The sequence below is a fragment of the Canis lupus genome, chromosome 1, assembly GCF_011100685.1.
Source record: "Canis lupus familiaris isolate Mischka breed German Shepherd chromosome 1, alternate assembly UU_Cfam_GSD_1.0, whole genome shotgun sequence".
Taxonomy (NCBI): Eukaryota; Metazoa; Chordata; class Mammalia; order Carnivora; family Canidae; genus Canis; species Canis lupus.
In genome coordinates this window covers 76,284,095-76,304,634 of record NC_049222.1, presented here as the reverse complement: position 1 = coordinate 76,304,634, position 20,540 = coordinate 76,284,095, and the positions used below count along the sequence as shown (strand labels likewise).

At 35.9% G+C, this 20,540-nt stretch overlaps 1 protein-coding gene across 4 annotated transcripts in view; it reads right to left on the bottom strand.

Moving 5' to 3' along the window:
• The window catches only part of GKAP1 (G kinase anchoring protein 1), a 70,791-nt gene that overhangs the window by 9,011 nt on the left and 41,240 nt on the right, over positions 1-20,540 (bottom strand). For 3 of the 4 annotated variants that reach the window (XM_038526973.1, XM_038526972.1, XM_038526974.1), the window contains 2 exons: positions 13,213-13,362; positions 1,076-1,177 (listed from right to left, as the gene is read on the bottom strand). In XM_038526973.1, coding sequence (XP_038382901.1) covers positions 1,076-1,177; positions 13,213-13,362 — 252 coding nt within the window. The remainder of the gene's footprint in view (positions 1-1,075; positions 1,178-13,212; positions 13,363-20,540) is intronic. The other variant, XM_038526975.1, reaches the window with a different exon arrangement.

The window sequence follows — 20,540 nt, the reverse complement described above, 5'->3', positions numbered from 1 at the left end:
GTTGTTGCAAATGGCAAGACTTCATTCTTTTTATGGCTGAATAATATTCCATCATACACACACACACACACACACGCACACACACATGCAACATCATCTTCTTTATCTTTGTTGTGCCCAATGAAAGAAAAGGAAAATATAAATCACAAAATAAAACTAAGGGAGATGGGTGGATACAGTCCAAACAGGTTTTAGCAGGAAGTAAGTAAAAAAGTAACACAGGTTTGTGGCTTAAAAAAAGTATAAATAACAAATGTTGGCGACAATGGAAAGAAACTGGAATACTTGTGTAATGATGATGGGAATGGAAAATGGTGCAGGTGCTATGGAAAACAGTATGGCAGTTTCTCCAGAAGTCAAATATGATCTAGCAATTCCACTCTTAGGTATATATCCAAAAGAACTGAAAGCAGGGACTCAGATACTTGTACACTAATGTTCATGGCAGCAATATTCACAACAGGGATATAGGGGAAACAACACAAGTGTCCATAAACAGAACAGAACAAACAAAACATGGTGTGTGTGTGTATATATATATATATATATATAACACACACAATGGACTATTACTCAGCCATAAAAAGAAATTCTGATACATGCAAAAACATGGATGAAACTTGAAAACGTTATGCTAAGTGAAATAAACCAGACACACAAAGACAAATATTATGTGATTCCACTTATATGAAGTATCTAGAATAAAGCAAATTCACTGGGATTAGAGATTATGAGCGGCTGCAAGAAAAGGGAAATAGAAGTTATTTAATGGGTACAGAATTTGGGATGATAAAAAAAGTTCTGGAAATAGTGGTGATAACTACACAACACTGAAGGTAATTAATACCAATTAATTATAACTTAAAAATGATTAAAATGGCAAATTTAATGTTATACATATTTCACGATAAAAAATCATATTGTCAGATTATTTATCATTAATGAAAGTCTAAAAACCTAACAGCAGAAATACTATTTCTATTAATCAAATATTATACATATTTACATATAAGAACAACAGAAAAGTATAATTTTATAGGATTATTTTAGTTTACAACAGTAAATAATTACAAACCTCCCACTGAGTGATCACATTTTTCAGCTTCTGGATTTCAGCATCTTTCCTTTCAAGTTCCAACTTTAGTCTTTCAATTCTTCCATCTTTCAGAACTACTTCCTGTGGGAGAAAAACACTATTTTAGAACTAAGATATCCTGGGACGCCTGGCTGGCTCAGTCAGTACAGCATGCGACCCTTGATCTCAGGGTTGTGAGTGTGAGCCTCACGTTGGGTGTAGTGATTACTTAAAAATAAAAATCTTAAAAAAAAAAAAAAGAAAAACCAATTTCTAACAATTCTGGTTTATAATATTCCTTTGTGAAAAGCTTAAGAGGAAAAAAATCCTGATTTTCCTGATTTTAATCCATTTTCTAAAGCAACCTTAAACTGTTTATTACATTTCCAACTCTACTCAATTATATAATTGTAATTATTACAGTAAAAGTAAGATATTTATGATTAATCTCAAACTACAAACACAACAGAATAATATCAGAGCTTTGAAATTTTTCTATACTGAAATAAACACATTAAAAGTGCTCTGTTACAAGTTATTAGTCTATCTTTGAAACCCAAAAGAACTGAAAACTTAGAAAAAATAAATCATTTCACATTTATTTTATAATTTATAATTATTTTATAATTTAAAATTGTTTTATAATTATAAAATATAATAAATAATAACAAAACCCAAAAATAAATTTTCTCTGTACAGCATTTGCAGGTAGAAAATAGAACTAGAAAAACCATTTCCCCCAGTAGTTATAAAAAATATCCCTAAAAATAAAATTCAGAAATGTTTAGGATCTACAAAGAAAATTATAAAATATTGAAAAGGACATGGGACAAAGGATGTAGATGGGAAGACTAAATATTATTTCAATAAAATTCCATTGAAATTCCAGTCAAAACGTCATCTGGGAGAACAAAGGACAGAAACAAAAAGTTAATGCAATAAAGAAGAATTTGCCTACCAAATAACGGCACACCACACAACAAAAATAACTACAACACCTGGTCTGACAGTGCAGTGTACCAGAAAAGAAAGTCCAGATATACAAATTTATTGTAATATAATTATGGTATTTTTAAAGAAGTGAGAAAAGGCTGAATTATAGAATAAATGTAGGTTACTGGATAAGTGGCTAACTGGGAGAAAAAAATCAAGTTAAGAAAATCCCTGCCTTCTTGCACCACCTACCCAGACAAATTTAAATGCAAAAAAATCTCAAAGTTATGTAAGAGTATAAATCGGTTCCCTTTATCTAATGAGTGATGTGGCAACATTAACTTATTCTAAAGATATTCTCTGAGCACGTACCTACCTACCAGGTGCTACAGGTACTACAATGAAGAAAACTAAAAAGACTCCTGCTCTCCTGGGACTTGTCTGGGAGAGGAGGCAGATAGAAACATAAATGCTGCAATAAGAAAGTGCAGTTTAAGCTACGAAGAAAAGAAGCATAGTGTTATAAGGGGAATAATGTGGATTGTTCCCTTGTGGATCAGGGAAACTCTCTCTAAGGTAGTGACTTTTATGATGAACTTTGAGTGATGAGAAAGAACTGGTTAAGCAAAAAGTGGAGGTAAGAGATTTCCAAGTAGACAGAACAGTATATTTAAAGACCTCAAGGCAGGAAGGAGCCTAGAGAATCTGAAGGAAAAAAGAAGCCAACATGGTTGGAATTCAGTGAGGGGGTAGATAATATAAGACAGAGGCCTGATCCTGAAGGGCTTCGTGAACCAGTGAAGGAATTTGAGCAGGACTATCAGATTTCTGCTTATGTTACATTTATGTTTTTAAGAGATCACTTTGGCTGCTGTGGAAAATGGATCAGAGTGGGTAACAGAAGTGCAAAATCTTTAACTGCTACTGCAAGCCCACATCAGAGAAGATTATGACTGAGATCAGAAGCAGTGCAGATGGAGAGAAATGTATAAGAAATTATTTGGGAGCAGAATCTACAGTATTTTATTAGCAGTTGAATGTGGCAGGTGAGGATGATGGGCACTTTCAAGATTCTAGTTTAAGCAAATAGGGGGGTGGATCCAGATTAGAAATATACATAATATTAGGCCCAAGAATTTCACTTCTAGGAATCTACCTTACCTAGATAAGTCAGGTAGGGAGGAATATCTAGAAGTATTCATTGCAGATTTATTACAAAAAACTAGACATCAAATTTAAATGCCCACCAATAGAATATAGCCTAAATGTATAGTAAGTTTATAAAACTGAAAACTCTGAAATTACTAAAAATGATACAGAACTATAAAATATATTCACAAGGTCTCAATATTATGACACTATATGCAAAAAAAATTCTGGAAGAACATAGACTAAGAATTTACTCTTAGAAGATTTATTTTTGTGAGACGGAAATTTCACTTTATTGTTTAAAAATTTCCTTTTATCAAAATTGTTTTGTACTAAGTATAGAATCATTGAATAACATACTATTCTAATTTTGAAAAAAAATGGAAAAAGAAGCATTAAAATAAAATCTAGATGAAGAAGAGTATCATATCATCTTTTGAGTAAGAAAGCCCTTCTGAACATAATACTAAATGGAGGAAACTAAAAGGAAAAGACTGATACATTTAACTTGATGAAAAATCTCCAAAAATACCCTAAGAGAATTGAAAGGTAAATGAGACTCTTATCGTTTGCCTCCCTCTCTGTTTTTATCTTATTTAATACGACTGAAAAAAACAGTCACAATCATATGACAGGCATATAACCAATAAACATGAGAAAGTATACAATCTTAGTAGTAAGCAAAGAAATGTAATCTCAAACTGGCACATTTAAAATATTTTTTTTCGGGATCCCTGGGTGGCGCAGCGGTTTGGCGCCTGCCTTTGGCCCAGGGTGTGATCCCGGAGACCCGGGATCGAGTCCCACGTCGGGCTCCCGGTGCATGGAGCTTGCTTCTCCCTCTCTCTGCCTGTGTCTCTGCCTCTCTCTCTCTCTGTAACTATCATAAATAAATAAAAATTTAAAAAAAATAAATAAATAAAAATAAAATATTTTTTCTCAGTGTGGGATAACTGAAAGCAATTGAGTTATTAAAAATTCAATTATTTAATGTATAAGAATTATTACTTAATAACCCAAAATGGTGACCATCTCTATTTAAGTAAAAAGTGGTGTGGTCCATATAACAGTTTCTACATTTTTAGAGAGGAAAAAAAAAAAGTATACATCCATAGAAAAGTTGGACCAAAACAAACTATCACTAGTTTTCTCCAGGTGAATAAAATTAAGGTCATTTTTTCCCCCCGCTGCATCTACAAACTGGGGATATCTACCAACTTCATAGTTAATTGTGCAAATTAAATGAAATAACCATTTTAAGTACTTAACATAGTATCTGGCAAATATATAGTAAAGCCCTCAAATATTAATTTTTGCCTTATCATTAATCCATTTATCAGTAGTTTCTAAAATTTCTTTAAAAAGATGACTCGTCTCAGTTGGTTAAGTGTCCAACTCTTGGTTTCAGCTCAGGTCATGATCCCCAGGTCCTGAGATTGAGCCCTGGGTTGGCTTCCACCTGCAGTAGCGAGTCTGCTGGAGATTCTCTCTCTCTTTCTGTTCTTCCCCCCAGCTCATCCACTCTCTCTCTCTCTCTAAAGCAATCATTTTTTAAAAACCAACAAAGATCACTTTTTTAAAGACAGAAAATCATAGTTTTAATGTGCATTCATTTTTATAAGGTTTTACATTTCAATTAATAAATTTTAAAATTATCTTCTAAGTAGAAAATATTATACTAAAATAAGGATACAAGGATGTACAAGATAAAGTCCATGTCCACAAAGGATCTGTAGTCTGTTAAGAATGATAATAAAAATGTGCCGCATAAAATGTGCCATAAGAAAAACAAAATGCAAAGTGTCTGGGTGGCTCATTTGGTTAAGTGCCTGCCTTTGGCTCAGGTCATGATCCTGGAGTCCCAGTATCGGGCCCTGCATCAGGCTCCCTGCTCAGCAGAGCGCCTGCCTCTCCCTCTCCATTTGCATGCCCTCTGCTTATTCTCTGTCAAATAAATAAAATCTTAAAAAAAAAAGGAAAAGAAAAAATTGCTGTGGGGTAAAAAAAAGGAAAGATCACATCCAGATTTTCTGTGTTTGGTGTTTGGGGTGGGGGTAGTGAGAGAAAGCTTCAGGGAGAAGATGGCAAGTGACATGAACCTTGGGCAAAGCCAGGGAGGACCAAGCTTTCGGTGATAGTAGGGCTTTGCTCTAGCTATGAGAAAATCTGGGAAAATATAGCTGAAGTTAATTAGGCTGAAACTACACCATAGAACAATGTTTTCATACTTGTTTTTTTTTTCTCATTAAACTTTTGTTTTAATGGGTCTCAAAATTCTGTGACAGATTTTTGGTCAAGTTGTTTCCATTAAAAAGTACTGCTTTTAAAAACTAATAACTTAAAACTGCCACACACACAAACAAAACAAAACAAATGGTCCACAAAACATTCTCCTTTCCTTCTGAAGGTTTTACGATGCATTGTTATCATTAACCAGTCTTTTACTATTAAACTTAAATGGCCAATTGACACAAACAGTTCTGAGACCGTCCTTCCACCATTGATTAAGACATGGGTGGCAGGTATTAGGAATAATATTAATTTAGCCTTCTGAGCGTTCTGGGCAGACTTGGTGACTTTGCCAGCTCCAGCTGCCTTCTTGTCTACTGCTTTGATGACACCCACAACACCCAAAATGGCCCAGAGGAGGATAGAGAAGCTCTCAACACACATAGGTTTGCCAGGAACCATATCAACAAAGGCAGCATCCCCAGATTTCAAGAACTTGGGACCATCTTCCAGCTTTTTTCCAGAACGACGATCTATCTTTTCCTTCAGCTCAGCAAACTTGCAAGCAATGTGAGCTGTGTGACAATCCAGCACAGGTGCATATCCAGCACTGATTTGGCCTGGATGGTTCAGGATAATCACCTGAGCCGTGAAGCCAGCTGCTTCCATTGGTGGGTCATTTTTGCTGTCACCAGCCACGTTACCACGACAAACATCTTTGATACGTTCTTGACATTGAAGCCCACGTTGTCCCCAGGAAGAGCCTCACTCAAAGCTTCATGGTGCATTTTAACACACTTTACTTCAGTTGTAACATTGACTGGAGCAAAGGTGACCACCATGCCAGGCTTAAGAATACCAGTCTCCACTCGACCTGCTGGGACAGTACCAATACCACCAATTTTGTAGACGTCCTGGAGAGGCAGACACAAGGGCTTATCAGTTGGATGAGTTGGTGGCAGAATGCAATCCAGAGCTTCAAGCAGTGTGGTTCCACTGGCATTCCCATCTTTACGGGTGACTTTCCATCCCTTGAACCAAGGCATGTTAGCACTCGGCTCCAGCACATTGTCACCATTTCAACCAGAAATTGGCACAAATGCTACTGTGTCAGGGTTGTAGCCAATTTTCTTAATGTAGGTGCTGACTTCCTTAACGATTTCCTCGTATCTCTTCTGGATGTAGGGTGGTTCAGTGGAATCCATTTTGTTAACACCAACAATTCGTTGTTTTACACCCAGTGTGTAAGCCAGAAGGGCATGCTCACGGGTCTGCCCATTCTTAGAGATACCTGCTTCAAATTCACCAACACCAGCAGCAACAATCAGGACAGCACAGTCAGCCTGAGATGTGCCTGTAATCATGTTTTTGATAAAGTCTCTGTGTCCTGGGGCATCAATGATGGTCACATAATACTTGCTGATCTCGAATTTCCACAGGGAGATATCAATGGTGATACCACGTTCATGTTCAGCTTTCAGTTTATCCAAGAGCCAGGCATACTTGAAGGAGCCTTTTCCCATCCTAGCAGCCTCCTTCTCAAATTTTTCAATAGTTCTTTTGTCGATCCCACCACATTTGTAGATCAGATGTCTAGTAGTGGTAGACTTGCCTGAATATACGTGTCCAATGACGACGATGTTGATGTGAGTCTTTTCCTTTCCCATTTTGGTTTAGGTTTAGCGGTGGTTTTCACGACACCTGTGTTCTGGCGGCAGACCCGTTGCGAAAAAACCATACTTATTTGACAGTCATCTACATTAAGGAATGTTTTAGATCATGACTCAGAACACACACATCAGTGTACATGTATGTACTTATGTTGTATATGTCGTGTATGTGTATATATATATACACATGGAAACAAATTTCGTAAAATATGAATAGGTAGAGGTCATATACTCTTGACATCTTTTTTTTCTATTATCTACTGTATTTTTCTACTATCTATCTATAAATCTACTAAATTAATTTATGGACCAGTTAAATGCGGTGGAACTCTCAGTTTGAAAAGCACAGCCTGAAGATTTTACATATCAGGTCCAAGGTATTGTACTTGATTCAACAGACACTGAAGTTTAAAGTATTAGGGTGGCATGGTGGAAGTCATACTTTTTAAAAAGTCATCTGGTAGCCCTGTATAGGAGAAATTAGTACTAGTATTAGAAGGCAGGAGGCAAAAAGAATTGTTAAAAATTACTGAAATAATACCATTAGAAGATAATGAGGTTCTCAATTAGAAAAGTGCTCATGAAAATGGAAGAGAAGATAGATTTAAGAACTATTTCAACAATTAAAAACTCCCAAACCTTCAAAAACAGAAAAGTGAAAAAGGAAGTTGAGAGTTTGGATATCTGGATAAAATGACAGAACCAAAAACCGAAATGACGAAAGTCAAGGCAAATGCTTGGTTTGGAGTACATGATGCGCAGGAGTTTGGACTAGGTGAGAATAGAGCAAAAGAGAAAGATACACAAGGACAACGAAGTCTGCAAAATCAGGAGTGGCTGATCTATCCAATGCCAGTGAGGTTGTGGACAATTGAGTAAGCTCATACCCTGCTTCTAAAAGACAATGTTGATATGAAGATGTTTATATCCTTTGATTCAATTACTGTAAGAATTTTTTCAAGGCATACTTGGATGGCTTAGCCAGTTAAGTGTATGACTCTTGATAGTGGCTCAGGTCATGATCTTGAGGTTCTGGGATCAAGGCCCATGTCAGGCTCTGCATTCAGCAGGGAGTCTGTTTAGATTCTCTCTTCTCTCTTCTGCTGCTCCTCCCCCCACTTGTTCTCTCTCTCAAATAAATAAATCTTTGAAAAAATTTTATTTCGGGGCACCTGGGTGGCTCCAGTTGAGCGTCTGCCTTTGGCTCAGACTGTGATCCCAGGGTCCTGGGATTGCATCCCACATCAGGCTCCCTGCAGGGAGTCTGCTTCTCCCTCTGCCTATGTCTCTGCCTCTGTTTCTGTCTTTCAGGAATAAATAAATAAAATCTTTTAAAAAAAATAAAAATAAATAAATAATTTTATTTCAAGGAGGGGTACCTGGCTGGCTCAGTTGATGGAGCATGCAAATCTTGATGTCAGGGTTATGGGTTCAAGTCCTAAGTTGGATAGAAATTGCTTTAAAAAAACAAAATAAAAAAAAAAAGAATTTCAAGAAAATAATTTATCAAAAATATTAAACATAGGAAGAAGTTCCATGAGTATCAAGTGACCAATTCTAAACAATCTAAATATTCAATAATAGGCAATGAATGACCAAGTGAATAACACTGTATTGATTTGACAATATAATGCATGGTTTACAAAAGGGGCTATAAAACTGTATTCCTTATTGTGACAATTATTTTTTTTGTTACAATTATTTTTAAATACCCATGCACATGGTATTTTCCCAGAAAAGCAATATTCAAAAATGAAACCACATGTTAAGAATGGGTGAATTAGAGTTGATTTATTTTTCACCTTTAAAAATTCCTGGGTGTATTAATGTGCAGTAAAAGAGGATTTTAACACTGGCAAAAGAAGAGCTTTTTTTCCTTGAGGAAGGAGTACTATGGAGAGAGGGAAGAGAGAAGTATTTTTTTTTAAATGGTCTCAATTTTTTCTTTTCCCTATTATACTCAATGATACACTATGAGAAAATCGTTAATTTTTTTAATTATGAAAAATTTTGCATATGCAATAGAAATATATAATGACACACATGAGGTAAAAAGAAAATAACCCAATAGATTAAGAATTTGAAAAATACCGGGGGGGATCCCTGGGTGGCGCAGCGGTTTGGCGCCTGCCTTTGGCCCAGGGCGCGATCCTGGAGACCCGGGATGGAATCCCACATCGGGCTCCCGGTGCATGGAGCCTGCTTCTCCCTCTGCCTATGTCTCTGCCTCTCTCTCTTTCTCTCTCTGTGACTATCATAAATAAAAAAAAAAAAAAAAAAGAATTTGAAAAATACCAAAATTTTGGCATCTTCCCTGTGCCTTTTCCCAATCCTATCCCTTCCCTTCCCACATGAGGATATCCCCTATTATGAATTTTGTATTGTCTTCTCTTCCTTTGTTAGTCTTTTACTGCATATATATACCTTAAATTTACTGTTTTTTTGAAATATATATAAATGGCATCAAACTATTATTTGGTGACTTGCTTTTTTAATTAAATATTATGTTTTTGATATTCATCCATGTTGCTACATGTAAGTGTAGTTTTCATTTCTCCTATTGATTTTATTATGAATTGAGTTTTGAATATTCTTCTTGAACATGTCTCCAGGGTTTAATCTAGTGTAGAATTTTTTTTTAAGATTTTATTTATTTATTCATGAAAGAGAGAGAGAGGCAGACACAGGTAGAGGGAGGAGCAGCTCCATGCAGGGAAGCTGATGTGGGACTTGATCCTGGGACTCCAGGATCACGCCGTGGGCCGAAGGCAGGCGCTAAACCACTGAGCCACCCAGGGATCCCCTAGTATAGAATTTCTAGAACATATGGTCTGTCCATCATTTTCAACTTGAAAAGTTAATACTGTTTGCTAGGGTCTGGGGGAAAGAGGAACAAAGGAGAGTCTGGTAAAATGGTCTAAACTTTCACTCTAAGTTGAATAAGGTCGGAGAATCTAACATAGAACATGGTAACTATAGTTGATAACACTGTATTGTATAATTGATGTTTTAAGATGCTAGAACTTAAATGTTCTAAAAAGAAAAAGATAAATATGTGAGGTGATAAATGCATTAATTAACTAGATGGGAAGAAACATTTCACAATGTTAATGTATATCAAATCATCATGATGTGCTTTTTATTTACTTTTTATGATGTGCATTTTAAATATCTTACAATTTTATATCTCAATTATACCTTAATAAAGCTGAAAAAATAATGTTGCATCTTTACCACAAAAATAAACAAATAAATAAATAAAAATTAATACCAAATTGTTTTCCAAAATGGTTATACGAATTTATCCTATACCACTAGTGGCATGCTTCTGTTGTTCTATACCCTTAATAAGTGAGCACTGGCTAGTTCCTAACACTAGTCTTTAACTTCATTCAGTTTTCTTCTAGGCACTGCAGTGAAATTATTACACAAAATTTTGTTCTCTGCTCAAAAACCCTAAAGAATTCCTTACTGGCTACTGACTAAACCGTAAACCAGGTCTTTAAATCCTCCACAATCTTTTCTGACCCACCTTACCACATCTAAACTACACTCCTCAAAGATCCTTCTGTTTAATTAAACTGGTTTATACTTCCCTGCCTCCATACTTTTATTCCTGGCATTATAGTTTCTTCTCCTTCACCTGTGCATATTCAAATTCTACTGTTTTTTACATTCCAGTTCAAAAGCCATTTTTTCCTAAAACATCTCTGATCTCCATTCCTGAAAATTACTATGGCACTTTACCAGTATATCCTTTTTTGGACACACCTTTTCCTACCCTGTACAAAAATAATTATATATTAAATGGGTACAATATACAACATGCTCTGATAAAAACTTTAAATCTTACCTGCTAATTAATTGCAACTCTTAATAAAAATACATGAGAGGCACGTAATCCCAGTGTAGCACTGCTGATAAGCTACAGAAACTGTATTTTGTATTATTTGGCTTGGTTGATTTCAAAGATTGTTGTTCTATATTGCTCTGTTGCTTTGGTTTTATTAGATCACTAATATAACTTAATCATTTAATGAACTTTTATATGGCCAAATTTGTTCTACAAAGGGTTTGAGACACCTATTTGCTGAAATATACTAATATTATTCTTTCTATCCAAAAATGATCTCAGATGGGTTTCAGAAAATAAGAAGATATGGATCACAAAGGGGAGAATCACAGCCAAGAGGAAGCATATATGCTTACCATAAATATTAACATGGTTGCACAGACTATACATAAAATTTGACAGACAAAGCAAGACAGGAAAATATTAAATTTAATTCAATGCCAGAAAGGAAGAAGCTCACAAGTAGTTCTGGACAGGCAAGGATTCCCTGTTATTAAGTTGAAAATAGATTTTCATGTGGAATTATGTTAGTGTTATTTATAAACCCATCTTACTGCTGCATCAGAATAAAAAGTTCTCAAGGGTCTGACTTCCTTTGTGTCCTATGTAACACAACTTAGGTGTTTAATTTGTTGATCGAATTTACCAATCTTAATGAAACAACAAAGAGATAATGTCCACACAAGAGTAAAAGGATGATGGGAAATGGGCTTTTAGACTTTGGAATAGCCACTGTAGGAATCTGTCAAAGTCAAATTGTACAGAATTATTGAATCATTATATTGTATACCCGAAACTAATATAATACTGTATGTTTATTACACAGGCAGAGAGAGAGAGATGAACCAAAGGACTGTTAATGTTGAAATGAAGATGTGGCAAAAGTTACACAAGCACTGATTTTCAGAATGGAACATTAGCATTATCTTAAAAAAATATGTATTTTCCAGCAACACCTGGCAGCCTAGACATTAAATCAGACTAGAGAGAGTAGGCAATACTGTGAAAACCAATACTGTGCACCAAGGGAAGAAGAGAAAATCAAGTAGGTAAAAGGAAAGTGTTTGTGGAAACGCAACTGAAATTACTACAAGTTTGAGACTGAGAACAGTTATTAATGGATTGGAGGTCAACATAAGGTAAAGAATAGGCGCAAGTTTAAGAATACCTAAGACCCTCCCATAAAAGGAATAAATAAAGCAGAAGACTAGCAACTGTGTAAAAAAAACAAATGCAGGGGATCCCTGGGTGGCTCAGCGGTTTAGCGCCTGCCTTTGCCCCAGGACAGGATCCTGGAGATCTGGGATCGAGTCCCACGTCAGGCTCCCTGCATGGAGCCTGCTTCTCCCTCTGCCTGTGTCTCTGCCTCTTTCTCTCTGCGTCTATCATAAATAAATAAATAAATAAATAAATAAATAAATAAATAAATAAATAAATAAATAAATAAATAAGAAAGAAGAAAGAAAGAAAGAAAGAAAGAAAGAAAGAAAGAAAGAAAGAAAGAAAGAAAGAAAGAAAGAAAGAAAGATGCATTTATAGGTCTCTATATGATGAAGTTTTCTTTCTTTTTTGTTTGTTGAGTAATATATTTAAAATGTGAGTGCCATTCTTAGGGCAATAGTTTGCAACTCCTGTCTACAGGTTAAAATTCCAACTTATTTCCCCATAAAAAGACTTTCATAATCTAAAACCCAAGCTATTTCCCTGGCCCTGTTACCCTAGCCTCACACACACTGTGCTTCTCAGTACAGAACCTTTTATTTCCTGAATACTCAGTCTAAAGCTTATGCAGCTCTGGACCTCTGCTATTGCACTTCCCGTAGGGCCCCTCCATTTCTCTTATAGTTTATTCATCATTCAGTGTCCATCCCAAATGTCAATTCTTCAGACACCTTTCACAACTCACCCAAGGAGGGAGCTAATACCTTCTCTATTCAAAACCTCATTTGTATTGTTCATCTCTCTCTCAAAGCCTTCATCATGCTGAATGATACTCTATAGGTTTGCCTCCTCTTACCCCCACTACTCTGAGTATCTAAGTGAAGGACAGTCCCACCCACCTTGGTATTCCCACTTTCCTATACTGGTGCCTAAGAGTATCTAGCACATAGCACACACTCAGTAAATATTCAATAAATGGAGTACCTGATACATGTTAATGTAAGTATCTATGCATGATAATGACTAAGATAATATCCTAAGACTGTAACGTCATATTATAACTGGATTCTACTGTTTTTTAAGAAAGGAAAATTGCATTTTAATTTCACTGTGATTTTAAGAGAATTTTCTATTTTACATGCCTGGTTGTGTTCATGAGCTGCGCAATTATCTGTTCCATTATATTCTGTAAGCTGTTCTCTTCTTTTTTCTCTAATAAGAATTTTATGAACATCATCTTCCAGTCTATTGAAGAATCCTCCATCATGTGATAAAGTCTGAGAACTCAATTCCTGTCAAAAATGAATTATGATTTACTATCATTCAACACGAAAGTGTATGCACTTAATAAACCTAGTCAGCCACCAGAAGGCTGGAGAATGAAAGAAAAATGGTAACTAAGAGACAATCAACCATCTGATTCTTCTCTATCTCCAAGAGGTAAACAGTAGAGACGCATTCTTAGATGACCTTTCCTTCATACTTTGAGTTGGGTACTGCTTAATTTAAAAAAAATTATCCATATAGCATATACAATTCACCCATTTAAAATGCACATTTCAATGGTTTTTAATATATCCAGAATTGTGCAACCATAATTATAATTAAGTTAATAAGTTTCATCACCTCCCAAACAAACTTTGAACTTTTAGCAGTCATTCCCTACTTCTCCCTACTCAGTTGTCCCCTGCATAACACTAATCTACTGTCCAGATACACCTGCCTTTTCTGGACATTCAATATAAATGAAACCATATAATATGTGGTCTTATGTGACAGGCTTCTTTCACTTAGTACAATGATTTCAAAGTTCACCTATATTATTATAGCATGTATCAGCACTTCATTTCTCATTACCAAATAATAACTACGTTTTATTTCTCCATGCTGTGGTTAATAGACATTTGTGTGGTTTCGACTTTTGGGTTATTATGAATACTACTACTATTACATTCAAGAACAGGTATTTTGTGGCTATGTTTTTAATTCTCTTATGTATATATGTATCTATGAGTAGAACTTCTGAGACATATGGTAACTCAATGTTTAACTTTTTGAGGAATTGCCAGATAGTTTTCCAAAGCAGCTGCACCATTTTATAATCCCATCAGAATGAGAGTTCTAATTTCTTCACATTCTCACCAACATTTGCCATTATCTGTCTTTATTGATCACAGACACCCAATTGAGTATGAAATGGTATCATACTATGGCTTTCAGCTGCATTTTCCTGATGGCTAGTGGTGCTAAGCATCTTTTCATATGCTTATTGGACATTCGTATATCTTTTTGGAAAAATGTCTACTGAGATCCTTTGCCTGCTTTTTAACTGGATTGCTTTTTACTTTTGAGTGTAAGAGTTCTTTATATAGTCTAGATACAAGCCTATTGTCAAATATATGATCTGGAAATATTTTCTCCCACTCTGCAGGTTTTCCTTTCACATTCTTGATAGTGTCCTTTGTATTACGAAATTCCTTTTGACAGCATCCAACTTATGCAAGAAACGACTCAGTTATGAAGATGTACTCCTATAATTCCTTCTTCTAAGAGCTTTACCATTTTAGCTCTTACATTTAGGTCTATAATCCATTTTGAGTAATTTTTTTTTTGTGTGTGTATGGAGTGAACAAAGGGCCCAAACTCATTCTTCTGCATGTGGATATCCAGCATTATTTGTTGAGAAGATTATTCCTTTCCCCACTAGATTGTGTTGGCATTCCTGTACAAAATCAACTGACCACAAATTTAAGAGTTTCCTTCTGGATTTAATTCTATTCTGTCAACTTGTATGTCTACCCTTATGCCATGCCACACTGCCTTGATTCTTATAGCTATGTATTGCTCCATCTTGTCTATTACATTTTAAAAATAATTTTTACATAAATTCTACATATTTGTGATAAAGAGACAAGATTTTATCACAATCTACCAATTACACTAAATGAGAAATTTTACATGTTCTTCAATCAAAGTGGTATTTCCTCTCCACTTCCTGTTATAAAGACAGAGACCTCTGAAGGGGCGCCTGGGTGGTGCAGTGAAGTGTCCAATTCTTGGTTTCAGCTTAGGTCATGATCTCAGGGTTGTGAGATCCAGCCCTGTGTCAGTCTCTGCACTCAGCATGGAGTCTGCTTGAGCTTCTCTCTTTCTCAAATAAATTTAAAAAATTTTTTAAAAAGAGACTGAAGAAAATATTCCTCTCACTCTCATTAGTTTCACATATGTCCCATATTCTTGAGCTATAACACTCAAATTTTACCCATTTCGACTGTATTTGTAAGCAAATGACCCAAAAGTTCAAATTCCTTTCCCTATATATTATCTTAGAAAGTGTTTGAAAGAAACAAAAATGTGTTATCACTGCTTAATAAATAAATGACATTAAAAATACTTGTGTAGCACATTGTATTTTGTAAAACTCTTACATAAACATCACTTTGATTCTTATTAACAACACAGGAGATTGAGAGAGCAAGAATTATTTTGCCACAAAGTAATCAAGGCCTCACTAAAGTTAAATAACTTGCCTATCAGTTATTCTATTGCTAAGTGGTACAAATATAAGTCTACTGCTTCACAAAATATGTCCAGTATATTCTGGTAAGATTTCACTTTAAATAATAAATACAACAATGCTTAAAACAGTGCTAAACTTCTAAGAAAGGAATGATACGAAAGCAACTAATTGGCCTCTGGATTTCACTTCTCTAAAAAGTGCAATTCCAGTTCTGTTTTTTGATGGCTACTATCATTACCAGCATGCCTATCCCAAAGGTACTCTGACCTTGAGTATTTATCAGTGAGGCAGAAAACTTCTTCACAGAGTAAGAAAGGAATTTTTATAAAGACAGTCTGATAAGAAACTAGGGAGAAAAGAAGCAAAAATAAATCACCCACAACTCCCCCCACCACATACACATACCCCAAAAGAAAAAAGACAAAAATATGTCAAATGTAAGAACACACATTCTTTAATAAGTTGAGCAATTCCATTTCAATTTAACTCAAATACTGAACATCTATTATGTGCCAAATATATAATGAGAAAGACAGTATGATGTTTGTGTAATTTTAGCCTTATAGATCATTGAAACATAATAGAATATAGACATAAGCCTTCACATTCATGGTCAGTTTTTTTTTTTTCAAAGATTTTATTTGAGAAAGAGAGAAAGAACATGAGTGGGGGGAGAGGGGCAAGAGAGAGGGAGAGTCATCAGGCTCCCTGCTCAGCAGGGGCTTGATTTTAGGACCCTGGGATCACCACCTAAGCCAAAGGCAGACACTTAACTGACTGAGCCACCCAGGCGCCCCAGTCAGTTTACTTTTTAAAAAGTAGTAAGTTGCTTCATTAAGGAAACAAGAGTGTTTTCAACAAGTGGAGCTGGAACAACTGGATACACACATGCCAAAAAGTGAATTTGGCCTCTTTTTTCACAGCATACACAAAAACTAACTCAAAAATCAATCAGAGAGGATCCTGAGAAGATGAAGAAGCACAAGGAATCTGTCTCCTCACCTGGACAACAACTGCACTGTCAGAATCTATCTGATGTAACTGTTTTAGAATTTTGGAATCTATCAAGGGCTTGCAACTTCCAGGGCAAGACATGGAAGGTAAGTTAATTTTGGTTAATTTTAGCTTTTAGTACAGTAGTAGTTACTCATCCCCCAACCTCAGCCATGTGGCTGGCAGGCAGGCTTGTGGAGCAGCATGCACAGTTTATGGGAACTAAGGTGGACAAAAAGTACCCTGTCCTCCAAATAATAGGAACCTGCTTTGGTTACTGACTGCTGCTCTGATCACAGTCCAGACAAGGAGACAGGCAACCATTGTAGTTGTACCTCCTCAAATTGTTGTAAGCCCCTCTCCCTCCAGCTGAAGTGACTTCTACTAGATTTAAAGGGCTGGTGCCCATTCTTCCTCCCTTCATTTTTTGCTTTTTCACTTTTGGGAGCCAGACATTAAAAATTAGGACATTTAGAAACAAATGCCTATAAGGGGAAAATTAGAAAGTGACTGTACAGGCCCAAGGAAAAAGCCTCAGGAAAAGGCCTAAAGCTTACACCTTATGTTTATATTTGGAACAGAGAGAGCCTAAACAATCAAAAAAACAAAAATTAAAAAAACACCACTCTCCAAGGAAGGAGGAGAATCTGATTTCCAGAGTTGCCATATTATTAAATGTCTATCATTTAACAAAAAAATCACAATGTATTCAAGAAATAGGGAAATATGACCCACTGAAAGGCAAAAAATTAACCAACAGAAATTGTCCCTGAAAAAGACCTATGGCAGTTACATGAAACAAAGACTTCAAAACAATTGTCAAAGACTGCTCAAAGAACTAAAGGAGTTGTGGGGAAAATCAAGAAAACAATGTGTGAACAAAATGTAAATATCAATAGAGACAGAAAACCTAAAAAGATACCCCCTCCCAAAAAAAAAAAATCCTAGAGCTGAAAAGTACAACTGAAATGACAAATTAAAGGCAGAATTGAGCAAGCAAAAGGAAAAATCAGTGAGCTTAAAGATAGGACGATGGAAATTACGTAGGAACAAAGAATAGAAAGAAAAATAATTGAAGAAAAGGAAATAGAGCCTGAGGTATCTATAGGGTACTACGAAGTAGGCCAAAATATCCATTGTGGGAATCTCAGAAGGAGAAAATAGATAGGAACAGAGAATATTTTAAGAAATAGTGCTGAACTTTCTTACATTATCCACAAAAATAAATTTAAAATGGATGAGAGACCTAAATGTGAGATAAAAAATCATCAAAATCCTAAAGGAGAACACAAGTAGAGACTTCTTTGACCTTGGCCACAGCAACTTCTTACTAGACATATATCCAGAGGCAAGGGAAACAAAAGCAAAAATGAAATATTGAGATATCATCAAGATAAAAAAGCTTCTGAACAGCAAAGAAAACAATCAACAAAACTAAAAGACAACCCTCAGAATGGGAGAAGATATTTGCAAATGACCTATCAGATAAAGGGCTAGTACCCAGAATCCATAATAAAGAACTCATCAAATTCTACTCCCAAAAAATTTAGAAATGGACAGAAGGCATGAACAGACATTTTGCCAAAGAAGACATACACATGACTAAGAGACACATGCAAAAATGCTCAACATCACTCATCATCAGGAAAATACGAATCAAAACCACATGAAATATCACTTCACACTTGTCACAATGACTAAAATTAAAACTCAGGAAAGAATGGATCTTGGAAAGGATGCAGAGAAATAGGGAACTCTCTTACACTGCTGGGAATGCAAACTGGTACAGCCATTCTGGAAAACAGTATGTAGGTTCCTTAAAAGGTTAAAAATAGAATTACCCTATAACCTAGCAATTGCAAGGTATTTATCCAAAGGATACAAAAATGCTGATTTGAATGGGTACATGGACCCCTAATGATAGCAGCATTATCAACAATAGCCAAATTATGGAAAGAGCCCAAATGTTCGACTGATGAATCAATAAAGATGTGGTATTTATATATAATGGGATACTACTAAGCCATCAAAAAGAATGAAATCTTCCCATTTGCAACATCATGGATGGAACTAGAGTGTATTATGCTATGCAAAATAAGTCAGTCAGGGAAAGATAAATGCCATATTATTTCAATCGTGGAATTTAAGAAACAAAACAGATGAATATAGAATGGAAGGAAAAATAAGATAAAAATAGAGGGTCACCTAAGTGGCTCAATCAGTTAAGCATCCGACTCTTGGTTTCCACTCAGGTCATAATCTCAGGGTGTGACCTGAGATTATGTGGGATCAAGCCCCACATCAGGCTCTGTACTCAGTGTGGAGTCTGCCTGAAATTCTCTCTCTCCTTCTGTCTCTCCCCCTGCTCACACTCTCTACCAATAAATAAATAAAATCTTAAAAAAGATATGTTTTTTTAGGAAAACCTCAAAGACTCTTAGCTGGGGCATCTGGGTGGCTCAGTTGGTTAAGCATCTGCCTTTGGTTTAGGTCATGATCTTGGGATTCTGGGTTCTGCTTCTTTTGCCCCCTCAAAGTGGCAGCTCATATTTCAGTTCTGTTTCTTGGATGGATCTATCACTGTTGTTGCAGTTAGGATCCACACCTTTTAAACGTGGTATCCTAACTAATGACCCAGATCTTGCCCACTCTGGACCCAAGAATCCATCCTTTTCCTCATATGGTTTAGAGTTGAAGAGGTTGAAGGGGTTCATGAACATTTTCAACTTAAGGAGTTCTCTGCGGTGCTTGTATTTTTCTAGTAAGCCTACCCTTGTAGATTTAGATGTTAACGGTACAGATGCATTTTTTTAATTTAAATTCAACTAACATATATATTATTAGTTTCAATTAGTTTCACAGGTAGAGTTCAGTGATTCATCAGTTGCATATAATGCCCATTACTCATCACATCACGTGCCCTCCTTAACACCCATCACCCAGTTACCCCTCCCTCCATCCACCTTCCTTCCAGCAACCCTCAGTTTGTTTCCTAGAGTCAAGAGTCTCTCATGTTTATCTTCCTGATTTCATCTTGTTTTATTTTTTCCCTCCCTTTCCCTATGATCTTCTGTTTTGTTTCTTAAATTCCACATGAGTGAAATCATATAATTGTCTTTCTCTGATTGACTTACTCTGCTCAGTATACCACCCTCTAGTTCCACCCACATTGTTGCAAATGGCAAGATTTCATTTCTTTAATGGCTAAGTAATATAAATACCTAGTAGTGCAGTTTCTGGGTCATAGGGTAGCTCTATTTTCAACTTTTTGAGGAACCTCCATGCTGTTTTCCATAGGTGCTGCACCAATTGACATTCCCACCAACAATGCATGAGGGTTCCCTTTTCTCCACATCCTTGCCAACATTTGTTATTTCTTGTCCTTTTGATAATAGCTCTTCTAATAGGTTTGAGGTGAATCTCATTGTGGTTTTGATTTGCATTTTCCCCATGGTTAGTAATGTTGAACATCTTTTCATGGGCCTGTTGGGCATCTATATGTCTTTTTTAAATATTTTATTTATTTATTCATGAGAGACACAGAGAGAGAGAGGCAGAGACACAGGCAGAGGGAGAAGGAGGCTCCATGCAGGGAGCCCGACGTGGGACTCGATCCCAGGACCCCAAGATCACGCCCTGGACCAAAGGCAGGCGCTAAACCGCTGAATCACCCAGGGATCCCCAATCTATATGTCTTCTTTGGAAAAATGTCTGCTCATATTCTCTCCCTATTTTTTAGTGAATTGTTTAGTTTTTTGCTATTAACTTGTACAACTTCTTTACATATTTTGAATATTAACTCCTTATTAGATATATGATTTGCAAATATTTTCTTCCATTCAGTAGGTTACCTTTTCATTTTGATTATGGTTTCTTTTGGAGTGCAGAAGCTTTTTAGTTTGATGTAGTCCCACTTGTTCACTTTTGCTTTTGTTGCCTCTGCTTTTGGGATCAAAT